The sequence below is a fragment of the Myxocyprinus asiaticus genome, chromosome 7 (assembly GCF_019703515.2).
Source record: "Myxocyprinus asiaticus isolate MX2 ecotype Aquarium Trade chromosome 7, UBuf_Myxa_2, whole genome shotgun sequence".
In the NCBI taxonomy this organism is placed as follows: domain Eukaryota; kingdom Metazoa; phylum Chordata; class Actinopteri; order Cypriniformes; family Catostomidae; genus Myxocyprinus; species Myxocyprinus asiaticus.
The window spans coordinates 53683662-53697720 of NC_059350.1; the positions used below are offsets into that span (position 1 = coordinate 53683662).

Genomic DNA, 14059 nt, shown 5'->3' on the forward strand with positions numbered 1-14059 from the left:
ATACAAAAACGTATCCCAAATTGATCACTCGATCATTAATTCCCTACATAGTCGATGACTCATGGTGCACTTCATGGGGAAGGACTGCACATTTTTTCTCTCCTTTTTTTATTGAAATACAAAAACATTTCCCAAATCGATCACTCAGACACTCATTCCCTGTTCACCTACATAGTGAATAACACAGAGTGCACTACATGTGGAAGGAGTGCAACATTTTTCCCTTTTTTTATTTATCCCAAATTGATCATTCAATTATTCATTCCCTACATAGTCGACGACTCATAGAGCACTACATGGGGAAGGACCCAAATCAATCACTCAGTCGTTCATTCCTTATTCACCTACATAGTAGACATCGACATTCATTCCCTACATTGTCAATGACTCCTAGTGCACGACATGGTATAAGAGCACACAATTTTTGCCTTTTTTTATAGATTTTTATTTATTTATTTATTTATTTTTAGAAAAAATGTGAATGAATTCATATGGCACTACATGGGGAAGGAGTGCGTGATTTTCCCCTTTTATTGAAATACAAAAGCATACAGACAACCTAAAAGACATTATTATCAGATTGAAAACAGTTAGCAATTAGAGTTACGCCCCACAGGCCACCAATGATAACAGTTTAAAAATGTAATAAAACAAAAGCCAAAACAAGTAGGTTTTGTAATGCTTTTATTTTGTTGATATGCTGTAGGAATGTTTCTTACTGGGGATTAGTTCAAATATTGTATGAGGCTTCTATCAAAAGACACTTTTGAGTCCTATAGTACATCATATTAGATTCAACAACATACAATAAATGATTTGGTCATTATTAATTCTGAAAATAGCTTGGTATGCACTACAGATATATAGATACATATTCTGGGATGGTCTTTACACTGTCATAGGGAACGAACAGATGAACGCTCTCTTCTCACTGCAATCAACCGCTGTCCACCAGCTCTCGTCTGGAATTGGTGTTTATGTGTCAGAAAGAGAGAAAACCACAAGGAAACAAAAATATTTAGCACAAATATGATAAAAATACAAACAAATGAAAAATGTTTCTATCAGCATTGCAACATGTATTTCCTGCATGGTGGTGTTCTTTACTCTTGGCCTTAATGGCCTAGTAGACATATGCAATATTACGTCTTCAATCGTATGAGGCGTTACACAACTTAACAGCTGAAAGATCAAAGACGTTAAAATATGATGAAGCAAAATAAGCGGTTATGTAATCTGAACATTTGTAGAGGTTGCTTGGGTGTTCTAGGCTGTCTAAAATTTTTGCATGCAATTTACCCTCAATTATATTTAATATTTCAGATCAAAGATGTTCCCAATGACGCACAATGAGCAGTTATGTAACCTGATAATTTCTCATTACTTTGCCAGGAAAGATAATGTTCATTGATAAGGAAAAGTGCCATAAATCTCACCAATTCTAAACATCTCAAGACACGACACATTGTGTTTGTGTGGGTGACCGGGCATCCAGTCGCTGTATGTCCAAGAGGAACCGTCTATCCACTGGAACTTGTTTTCCTGTTGTGATCAGAAAATGCAATATTCATGACATACATGGTGTTGTATCTCTTTCATTTATAGTGTGAATGGATCTTCACCTTTTGGGTCCCTCCAAGCCATGTCAGAACTGGACCGTTCTTTGCTTTGGTCACCATCGAGACAAGCTGTTTATGCACTTCTGCACTCGCCACTGAGGCCAGGTGTCCTCGGGAAGACAATTTTTGACATGATACCTGCAAAATCACATTTGTTAAAAGCAAAGATTAAAGACAATGCTAAATCAAAGTTTTAAAGGAATAACATTTCTTGACAGTGTGGTGTACCTCAGCTTCCTTGAATGTTTGTGGAGTTGGATTGAAACTGTAGCACTTTCCTTGGATCACCTCACCCTGACAGGAAGCTTTGTCCTCTCCTATCAAACACAGAGCCACAGTGTACTCTTTAGATCAGTTTTAAGACAAACACACCAAATTCACTACTTTTTGTTGTTCCTCAAGATTAAAATACTATCTAATTGACCCTTCAATAAGCCCCAATTTAAAGGTGCACTCAGTTAGTTTTTTAGCTGGCTCTTACTCGTCCAAGTAAAAATTCCAATTACAGAGCTTTACAATTGAAAATTAACTTGTCATACTGTATGTTTCCTTTAAATCCCCTTCATTTTTTAATTACAGAGTTCTACAATTGAATTTTTACTAGTCATATGTTTCAATTAACTCTCATTCATTTTTAATTACAGACTTTACAATTGAATATATTCTAGTAAGAATTTCAATTACAGAGCTCTCCAAGTGATTTTTACTAGTAGAATTTCAATTACAGAGCTCTACAAATTATTTTTACTAGTAGAATTTCAATTACAGAGCTCTCCAAGTGAATTTTACTAGTAGAATTTCAATTACAGAGCTCTCCAAATGATTTTTACTAGAATAATTTCAATTACAGAGCTCTCCAAATGATTTTTACTAGAATAATTTCAATTACAGAGCTCTCCAAGTGATTTTTACTAGAAGAATTTCAATTACAGAGCTCTCCAAGTGATTTTTACTAGTAGAATTTCAATTACAGAGCTCTACAAATTATTTTTACTAGTAGAATTTCAATTACAGAGCTCTCCAAATGATTTTTACTAGTAGAATTTCAATTACAGAGCTCTCCAAATGATTTTTACTAGTAGAATTTCAATTACAGAGCTCTCCAAATGATTTTTACTAGAATAATTTCAATTACAGAGCTCTCCAAATGATTTTTACTAGAATAATTTCAATTACAGAGCTCTCCAAGTGATTTTTACTAGAAGAATTTCAATTACAGAGCTCTCCAAATGGATTTACTAGTAGAATTTCAATTACAGAGCTCTCCAAGTGTTTTTACTAGAAGAATTTCAATTACAGAGCTCTCCAAGTGATTTTTACTAGTAGAATTTCAATTACAGAGCTCTCCAAATGATTTTTACTAGTAGAATTTCAATTACAGAGCTCTCCAAATGATTTTTACTAGAATAATTTCAATTACAGAGCTCTCCAAGTGATTTTTACTAGAATAATTTCAATTACAGAGCTCTCCAAGTGATTTTTACTAGAAGAATTTCAATTACAGAGCTCTCCAAATGGATTTACTAGTAGAATTTCAATTACAGAGCTCTCCAAGTGATTTTTACTAGTAGAATTTCAATTACAGAGCTCTCCAAATGATTTTTACTAGAATAATTTCAATTACAGAGCTCTCCAAGTGATTTTTACTAGAATAATTTCAATTACAGAGCTCTCCAAGTGATTTTTACTAGAAGAATTTCAATTACAGAGCTCTCCAAATGGATTTACTAGTAGAATTTCAATTACAGAGCTCTCCAAGTGTTTTTACTAGAAGAATTTCAATTACAGAGCTCTCCAAGTGATTTTTACTAGTAGAATTTCAATTACAGAGCTCTCCAAATGATTTTTACTAGTAGAATTTCAATTACAGAGCTCTCCAAATGATTTTTACTAGAATAATTTCAATTACAGAGCTCTCCAAGTGATTTTTACTAGAATAATTTCAATTACAGAGCTCTCCAAGTGATTTTTACTAGAATAATTTCAATTACAGAGCTCTCCAAATGGATTTACTAGTAGAATTTCAATTACAGAGCTCTCCAAGTGATTTTTACTAGTAGAATTTCAATTACAGAGCTCTCCAAATGATTTTTACTAGAATAATTTCAATTACAGAGCTCTCCAAATGATTTTTACTAGTAAGAAATCACATTAAATATATGTTTAAATGCAGAGCTCTGTAATTGAATCACCGAGTTTGATAATTATATTCTTACTAGTAAAAAATCAATTAAAGATCTGTTTAATTGAAGTTTTTACTAGTAAGAATGCAATTTCAGGGCTCTGTAATTCGAATTTTTACTAGTAGAAAATCTATCGTAGAGCTCTCTAATTTAAGTATTACAAGTAAACATGCAATTACAACGAGTAACACTGGGAGCATTAAAAGCTAAATCGGTTGGCTGTTGTGGTTTTAGACTTTATACTGACACCTATCATAATCGTCAAGTTTGTTTAATAGGTCGCAACTCCTTCACATCAAAGATGTTTGTTTATCCTCTGTTTTGTTACTTTTAGCCTGTTATTCTCCATCTCATACTACACACATCCATATATTGGACATTCTTGGATTAAATCTAAAGAAATGTAATGCATTATTGCACAATGGACTGTGATCGGACTGCCGCAATGTTTCATCATGTCATATTAATACATTTTAGTTAATTTTACTTGGACTAATATGGCATATAATTTTAGTCCACAAAAATAACATATATTAGTTGACTAAATTATGTGCAAAATGATAAAAACATGTATCATAATGTATCAGACCAAACTTCAACAGAAAAATGTATATTTAGAAAAATTTATAAACTACTTCCAATTATTTAAACATGTATCAATCATATTAAGGATGAATATACTGAATATGTTTCTGGAGGCTTCATTACCTTGTCTGTGCAGCTCAGCAGGAATGACTCTCTGCTCATGTTTCTCACCAACAGCGCTGTACTGAGATCTCAAAATGTCTCGCATTCTCAGCACCTTCAGGATGTGAGGTCTGTACTCAGTGCCTTGTCTGAACTCATCCACTGTAGAGGAAACACCACAAAAAGGAAGTTCAGGTAATGGAGAAAATTTGAAATCGACATTCAAACCTGAAAACATGACATATGACCAATAGTGAAACACTCACATGGCGCTGTACTCCTCTGCATCTCAGTTATTGGATACAGCATCTGTCCAGTTATGGGGTCCACCAGTGTAGTGTGAGAATTCTGTGTTCCCTTTCTCACCTCATATGCTGGAGGATTGTAGACTGTGAAGAAGAGAAAAGAAATTAAATACAGCCAAAATCAACTGTGAATTGTAACCACTAAAGTGAATGACTTTGCAGACGTACAGCCGGCAACTCTTCTGTTCATTTCACCGACTTCCTCCTTCAGCATGCCAGCGTTCAGGTCCATCAGGAAACGTCGAGAGGGTTCTGTTCCCTGCCTACGCAACTCAACATGAACTGAGTTTTTGTTCTCCTTCGGTCCAGAAAAGTCCTGGTTTTTCATTTCCTCATGCTCAGGACCAGAAACGACTTCCCATTTAGCTGCATTTAGAGAAAAAAAGAGAGTCCAAATAGTCAACCATTGAGGTTTTCCTTTAACCCTTCCTTGGTCTTATGGGTCATTTTGACTCATTTTTAAAATGGCTCTAAATGGGTCTAAAAGTTCCGCAAGGCCAAGGAAGGGTTCAGGCATTGGGTCCCCCTGCTGAAAACACCAGCTTTCATACTGGTTTAGGCTTGTTTATGAAGATTAGTGCTGGGATAGCACTGATCTTGCTACAAAACATAGGTGGTGAAGCTACTTAACCGATAAAGTCTTTCTGGTTAAGAAGATTTTTAGCGACACCAACATCCAAAACACAACATTAGTTGGTGACCACATTTTCTGGTCTTTTCAGCAAGGTTGTGGATCTTCAACATCAAGAAATCTCCAATTCCATGGCATAAACATTTGGACTTACAGCCTGGTACTCTCCTGTCCATGTGGTTTCTGTGTTCTTTGAGTAGACCGGTGTTCAGGTCCATCAGGAGCTCAGCAGGAACAACTCTCTGCTCATGTTTCTCACCAACAGCGCTGTACTGAGATCTCAAAATGTCTCGCATTCTCAGCACCTTCAGGATGTGAGGTCTGTACTCAGTGCCTTGTCTGAACTCATCCACTGTAGAGGAAACACCACAAAAAGGAAGTTCAGGTAATGGAGAAAATTTGAAATCGACATTCAAACCTGAAAACATGACCGATGACCAATAGTTGAAAGACTCACATGGCGCTGTACTCCTCTGCATCTCAGTTATTGGATACAGCATCTGTCCAGTTATGGGGTCCACCAGTGTAGTGTGAGAATTCTGTGTTCCCTTTCTCATCTCATACGCTGGAGGATTGTAGACTGTGGAGAAAATAAAAGAAATTAAATACAGCCAAAATCAACTCTGTGAATTGTAACCACTTAAGTGAATGACTTTGCAGACGTACAGCCGGCAACTCTTCTGTTCATTTCACCGACTTTCTCCTTCAGCATGCCAGCGTTCAGGTCCATCAGGAAACGTCGAGAGGGTTCTGTTCCCTGCCTACGCAGCTCAACATGAACTGAGTTTTTGTTCTCCTTCGGTCCAGAAAAGTCCTGGTTTTTCATTTCCTCATGCTCAGGACCAGAAACGACATCCCATTTAGCTGCATTTAGAGAAAAAAAGAGAGTCCAAATAGGCAACCACAGAGGTTTTCCTTTAACCCTTCCTTGGTCTTATGGGTCATTTTGACTCATTTTTAAAATGGCTCTAAATGGGTCTAAAAGTTCCGCAAGGCCAAGGAAGGGTTCAGGTGTTGGGTCCCCCTGCTGAAAACACCAGCTTTCATACTGGTTTAGGCTTGTTTATGAAGATTAGTGCTGGGATAGCACTGATCTTGCTACAAAACGTAGGTGGTGAAGCTACTTAACCGAGAAAGTTTTTCTGGTTAAGAAGATTTTTAGCAACACCAGCATTCAAAGCACATCAGTTTGTGACCACATTTTCTGGTCTTTTCAGCAAGGTTGTGGATCTTCAACATCAAGAAATCTCCAATTCCATGGCATAAACATTTTGACTTACAGCCTGGTAATCTCCTGTCCATGTGGTTTCTGTGTTCTTTGAGTAGACCGGTGTTCAGGTCCATCAGGAGCTCAGCAGGAACGACTCTCTGCTCATGTTTCTCACCAACAGCGCTGTACTGAGATCTCAAAATGTCTCGCATTCTCAGCACCTTCAGGATGTGAGGTCTGTACTCAGTGCCTTGTCTGAACTCATCCACTGTAGAGGAAACACCACAAAAAAGAAGTTCAGGTAATGGAGAAAATTTGAAATCGACATTCAAACCTGAAAACATGACATATGACCAATAGTGAAAACACTCACATGGCGCTGTACTCCTCTGCATCTCAGTTATTGGATACAGCATCTGTCCAGTTATGGGGTCCACCAGTGTAGTGTGAGAATTCTGTGTTCCCTTTCTCACCTCATATGCTGGAGGATTGTAGACTGTGAAGAAGAGAAAAGAAATTAAATACAGCCAAAATCAACTCTGTGCATTGTAACCACTAAAGTGTATGACTTTGCAGACGTACAGCCGGCAACTCTTCTGTTCATTTCACCGACTTCCTCCTTCAGCATGCCAGCGTTCAGGTCCATCAGGAAACGTCGAGAGGGTTCTGTTCCCTGCCTACGCAACTCAACAGGAACTGAGTTTTTGTTCTCCTTCGGTCCAGAAAAGTCCTGGTTTTTCATTTCCTCATGCTCAGGACCAGAAACGACTTCCCATTTAGCTGCATTTGAAGAAAAAAGAGAGTCCAAATAGGCAACCACTGAGGTTTTCCTTTAACCCTTCCTTGGTCTTACGGGTCATTTTGACACATTTTTAAAATGGCTCTAAATGGGTCTGAAAGTTCCGCAAGGCCAAGGAAGGGTTCAGGTGTTGGGTCCCCCTGCTGAAAACACCAGCTTTCATACTGGTTTAGGCTTGTTTATGAAGATTACTGCTGAGTTAGCACTGATCTTGCTACAAAACGTAGGTGGTGAAGCTACTTAACCTATAAAGTCTTTCTGGTTAAGAAGATTTTTGGCGACACCAACATCCAAAACACAACATCAGTTCGTGACCACATTTTCTGGTCTTTTCAGCAAGGTTGTGGATCTTCAACACCAACAAATCTCCAATTCCATGGCATAAACATTTGGACTTACAGCCTGGTACTCTCCTGTCCATGTGGTTTCTGTGTTCTTTGAGTAGACCGGTGTTCAGGTCCATCAGGAGCTCAGCAGGAACAACTCTCTGCTCATGTTTCTCACCAACAGCGCTGTACTGAGATCTCAAAATGTCTCGCATTCTCAGCACCTTCAGGATGTGAGGTCTGTACTCAGTGCCTTGTCTGAACTCATCCACTGTAGAGAAAACACCACAAAAAGGAAGTTCAGGTAATGGAGAAAATTTGAAATCGACATTCAAACCTGAAAACTTGACCGATGACCAATAGTTGAAAGACTCACATGGCGCTGTGCTCCTCTGCATCTCAGTTATTGGATACAGCATCTGTCCAGTTATGGGGTCCACCAGCGTAGTGTGAGAATTCTGTGTTCCCTTTCTCATCTCATACGCTGGAGGATTGTAGACTGTGAAGAAAATAAAAGAAATTAAATACAGCCAAAATCAACTCTGTGAATTGTAACCACTTAAGTGAATGACTTTGCAGACGTACAGCCGGCAACTCTTCTGTTCATTTCACCGACTTCCTCCTTCAGCATGCCAGCATTCAGGTCCATCAGGAAACGTCGAGAGGGTTCTGTTCCCTGCCTACGCAACTCAACAGGAACTGATTTTTGGTTCTCTTTGTGTTTCACGCCAATGTTAAAATCCATCTGTAAATGATTTGAAGGTTCTGCACCCTTTGGATGGACTGAGTTCTGCTTGACTTCATCTTGGACTATTTGTGGCCCCTTAATCATCCATCCACTATTTCGGAATCGATGGGTGTCTTTCAGTGGTCTTGCATGGTGACCTGCAAACACATCCACACCATATATCACACTATATCTGTTCACACGAGTGTAAACAAAAGTTTTTGTAAATGTAATGTCAAGTAATGTCATTTAACCAATGTAAGTGAATGTTGTACTAGTTAACAATGAAAACTATGGAACAAAGAGAATTAGTAAACAAGGAAACTATAAAGTATTTGGAGATTTATGACTTGTCTGTCTCCACATTAACCATTTACCATATGCTGTAAATGGCTTAGCCGTAAAGGGAAATAATCACATATTTTATCAAAAAGATTAAATATGGCAATATGCCCTAGAGATGATTTGCAATAATACTTGATTATATGCTGACACAGTTTAAAGTTCAAAAGGGCAAAAGGACAGTCGTAAAATGACACATCATTTCTAGTTTTATCTATGCAGGGACCCTTGAAAGAAACATGAATATTTGTCCTGAATATTGTGATTTCTGTCATTCAAAATGAGTTTGTAGGAGTTCCAAATGCATACATATATCAAATCATAAAAAAACAAATTTATAAGTTTTAAGAAAAACTAGCTTTTGGACTATTAATTTAGTACAGAGATATGGCATTTCTCAAAGGTTTTGCTCATTGTTTTCCTAGTGATAGACCGATATATCAGCCAGGCCAATACATCGACCGATATTTGGTCATTTTGCATCAGCCAATAACCGTGCTCGCTTGGCCAATTAGCAAGAGTGTTAACTTTTAATTGTGCCAGTTTCAAAATCTAACAATAGATATGCCAACAGATAGTCAACATTTTCTGTTATCAATGCTTCTCCTATTCAAGTTTATGCAACTTTGATGAAATATTTCATAAAATAAGTGTTTGTTTCACTATAATAATTTTGTGTTCATCTGATTGTTGTTGTTAAATTGTATTATGCTTATTGGCATTTATATCAGCCATCCTGCTCTCTAGATATCGTATTGATATCAGCCATTAAAAAACCCATCTTGGTCAACCATTAGTTTTTTCAAAAATTCCTTTTGTTTTTTGAGATATCGATATCAGCATCAGCATTTGAAAAACCTATAACGGTCGACCATTCATTTTTACAAAAATGTATTTAGATTCTTGAGATATCGGTAAAACCCATAACGGTCGACCATTAGTTTTTACAAAAATATATTTTGATATTTGAGATATCGGCATCGGCCATTGAAAAACCTATAATGGTCAACCATTAGTTTTTACAAAAATTTATTTTGATATTTGAGATATCGGCATCGGGCACTGAAAAACCCATAATGGTCGACCATTAGCTTTTACAAAAATTTATTTTGATTTTTGAGATATCGGTATCGGCATCGGGCACTGAAAAACGCATAATGGTCGACCATTAGTTTTTACAAAAATGTATTTTGATTTTTGAGATATTGGCATCGGGCACTGACAAACCCATAACGGTCGACCATTAGTTTTTACAAAAATATATTTTGATATTTGAGATATCGGTATCGGCATCGGCCATTGAAAAACCCATAATGGTCGACCATTAGTTTTTCCAAATATTTATTTGGATTTTTGAGATATCGATATTGGCATCGGCCATTGAAAAACCCATAACGGTCGACCATTAGTTTTTCCAAATATTTATTTGGATTTTTGAGATATCGATATTGGCATCGGGCACTGAAAAACCCATAACGGTCGACCATTAGTTTTTACAAAAATATATTTTGATATTTGAGATATTGGTATCGGCATCGGCCATTGAAAAACCCATAATGGTCGACCATTAGTTTTTACAAAAATGTATTTTGATATTTGAGATAACGGTATCGGCATCGGGCACTGAAAAACCCATAATGGTCGACCATTAGTTTTTACAAAAATTGATTTTGATTTTTGAGATATCGGCATCGGGCACTGACAAACCCATAACGGTCGACCATTAGTTTTTACAAAAATATATTTTGATATTTGAGATATCGGTATCGGCATCGGTCACTGAAAAACCCATAACGGTCAACCATTAGTTTTTACAAAAATATATTTTGATATTTGAGATATCGGTATCGGCATCGGCCATTGAAAAACCTATAATGGTCGACCATTAGTTTTTACAAAAAGTTATTTTGATATTTGAGATATCGGCATCGGGCACTGAAAAACCCATAATGGTCGACCATTAGCTTTTACAAAAATTTATTTTGATTTTTGAGATATCGGCATCGGGCACTGAAAAACCCATAATGGTCGACCATTAGTTTTTACAAAAATGTATTTTGATTTTTGAGATATTGGCATCGGGCACTGACAAACCCATAACGGTCGACCATTAGTTTTTACAAAAATTAATTTTGATATTTGAGATATCGGTATCGGCGTCGGTCACTGAAAAACCCATAATGGTCGACCATTAGTTTTTACAAAAATATATTTTGATATTTGAGATATCGGTATCGGCATCGGCCATTGAAAAACCTATAATGGTCGACCATTAGTTTTTCCAAAAATTTATTTTGATATTTGAGATATCGGTATTGGCATCGGTCACTGAAAAACCCATAATGGTCGACCATTAGCTTTTACAAAAATTTATTTTGATTTTTGAGATATCGGCATCGGGCACTGACAAACCCATAACGGTCGACCATTAGTTTTTACAAAAATTTATTTTGATATTTGAGATATCGGTATCGGCATCGGCCATTGAAAAACCCATAATGGTCGACCATTAGTTTTTCCAAATATTTATTTGGATTTTTGAGATATCGATATTGGCATCGGCCATTGAAAAACCCATAATGGTCAACCATTAGTTTTTACAAAAATATATTTTGATATTTGAGATATCGGTATTGGCATCAGCCATTGAAAAACCCATAACGGTCGACCATTAGTATTCCAAAAATTTCTTTAGATTCTTGAGATATCGATATCGGCATCTGCCATTGAAAAACCCATAATGGTCGACCATTCATTTTTAGAAAAATTTATTTTGATTTTTGAGATATCAGCATCGGCTATTGAAAAACCCATATCGTTCGACCATTAGTTTTCCATAATTTTATTTTTTATTTTTGAGATATCAGTATCAGCATCAGCCACTGAAAAACTCATATCGGTCGACCATTAGTTTTTACAAAAATTTATTTTGATATTTGAGATATCGGTATCGGCATCGGCCATTGAAAAACCCATAATGGTCGACCATTAGTTTTTCCAAATATTTATTTGGATTTTTGAGATATCGATATTGGCATCGGCCATTGAAAAACCCATAATGGTCAACCATTAGTTTTTACAAAAATATATTTTGATATTTGAGATATCGGTATTGGCATCAGCCATTGAAAAACCCATAACGGTCGACCATTAGTTTTCCAAAAATTTCTTTAGATTCTTGAGATATCGATATCGGCATCTGCCATTGAAAAACCCATAATGGTCGACCATTCATTTTTAGAAAAATTTATTTTGATTTTTGAGATATCAGCATCGGCTATTGAAAAACCCATATCGTTCGACCATTAGTTTTCCATAATTTTATTTTTTATTTTTGAGATATCAGTATCAGCATCAGCCACTGAAAAACTCATATCGGTCGACCATTAGTTTTCCATAATTTTATTTTTTATTTTTGAGATATCAGTATCAGCATCAGCCACTGAAAAACTCATATCGGTCGACCATTAGTTTTTCCTAAAAATGTTCTTGATTTTCATTATTGGAACTATTTTATGTAAAAATATCAAATGGAGAAAACATATTCCATTGTTAGAACAGAATGAGTAACATAAAGAGCACTGAAAAATAACTAGTAAGATTTACTTAAAGATTTTGTACATAGTTTTTCTAAGAAAATCTTAATGGTATAAAATAAGGTAAAATCTGCTTAACTTCATGATTAAAGTTTACAAAGTAACATATTAAAAGTAACATATTGATTAAAGTGAGTAAACTTAAACATTTTAGTAAATACAGTAACTTTTACTGTATTTATTAAACAAGAATATACCAAACGTAACAACACAATTAACATTAAAAACAGTGTAAATAAACTTGCAAACAGTGAAACCATGCAAGCTCATGAATTATTCAAGCCCAGTGCATGCTGGGAACACCAGCTCCGAAAAGTTATGTAAAATATACTTATTTTATTTACCTGTGAAATTTACTCAAAAAAGAAAATAAATATGACAATATTTTCTACTTTGGGATTTATCCATCATGACGCATTGTAAAGATAACAAACAATCATAAATAATATTTTCGTATAAGCTAGAGCATAAGTTTTTACATGTCTGAATGTAGAATTTACTTAATATTTTCAAGTTCACACTTTACCTTATTCAGTGTAAATGTACTTAATCTTTTCTGCTATATTTACTTTACCACAATTTTCTTTTCTTTCTTTTTTTTTTGTTTTTTTTGTAGAGGGTTAAAATGTCTGAAATAGTACAAATCTCAGCTACAAAACAGAAAAATAAATCCAAGTCGTAAATAAATCTTACCAGCCACAGCCAAAAGGAGTAATATCGCCCGTAACATCCTGTAAAAAACAGATATATTAACACATTTTAATTAGTCATCAAGTCTCAATATTTAAATTGTTTTCCAAATATTACTTGAAACATCTTTAACTGCAGTATCAACATGTTAAATCCCACCTGTGACTTGTTCTTATTAGAACAATATCAATAGATTCTTCAGCGCTGTACAGGTGAGTCTTGTTTGCTTGACTCACCTCATGGAACAAGGAAACTGACTGGAATGTTCTTCAGACTGAGATAAGAACCTGGTTGAGTGGTTGATATACAGTATACCCATTATCATCTTTATCTTTTCATTTGCCTTTATCTCTTAGACACTGATAAAATATCTGCTCTTTGATCCCAGTTATTCCAACACATGATCTTATTTAATGTTTCAAGACATTCAGTTCACGACTGGATCACTCTGTACTGATTTCACTTTGCTGTACTGCTTTTCATTTATGCTGATTTTAACAATAAAATACTGTATTAAAGCAATACGAATCGAACGAGAATATCCTCATTGAGAATAATGAGAATTACAAATAAATAAATAAAAACTAACAGATGCATTTCATTAATGAGCATTTGAGATAAAAATTTGCTTAAAGGATTAGTTCCCCAAAAATGAAAATTCTCTCATTAATCACTTACCCTGATGCCATCCTTGGCATGTCTTTCTTCATCAGAACACAAATGAAGATTTCTAGAAGAAGATAGAGCTCTGTCCGGTCTTTATAATGGATGTACACGGGTGCCAGCACTTTGACGATCCAAAAGTCATATTTAGGCAGCATAAAAGTAATCCAAACGACTCCAGTCGATCAATGGTCTTCTGAAGAAAATCGTTACGTTTGTGTAAAAAATAAATCGATAATTAAAACGTTATTAACTTTTAAAAAGCACTTCCTGTCACATTA

At 35.6% G+C, this 14059-nt stretch overlaps 1 protein-coding gene across 1 annotated transcript; it reads right to left on the reverse strand.

The window, feature by feature from the left end:
- Positions 1 to 453: 453 nt before the first annotated feature.
- Positions 454 to 13373, reverse strand: LOC127443364 (uncharacterized). Its single transcript, XM_051701888.1, has 18 exons — positions 13275 to 13373; positions 13119 to 13156; positions 8346 to 8645; positions 8137 to 8259; positions 7834 to 8031; positions 7218 to 7415; positions 7009 to 7131; positions 6706 to 6903; positions 6092 to 6289; positions 5883 to 6005; positions 5580 to 5777; positions 4963 to 5160; positions 4756 to 4878; positions 4511 to 4651; positions 1848 to 1936; positions 1623 to 1757; positions 1437 to 1542; positions 454 to 962 (listed from the first exon to the last, which is right to left on the reverse strand). The coding sequence occupies exons 2-18, from the start codon at positions 13153 to 13155 to the stop codon at positions 889 to 891; spliced, it is 2562 nt and encodes an 853-aa protein (XP_051557848.1). The 5' UTR covers position 13156; positions 13275 to 13373; the 3' UTR covers positions 454 to 888.
- Between the last annotated feature and the right edge of the window lie 686 nt (positions 13374 to 14059).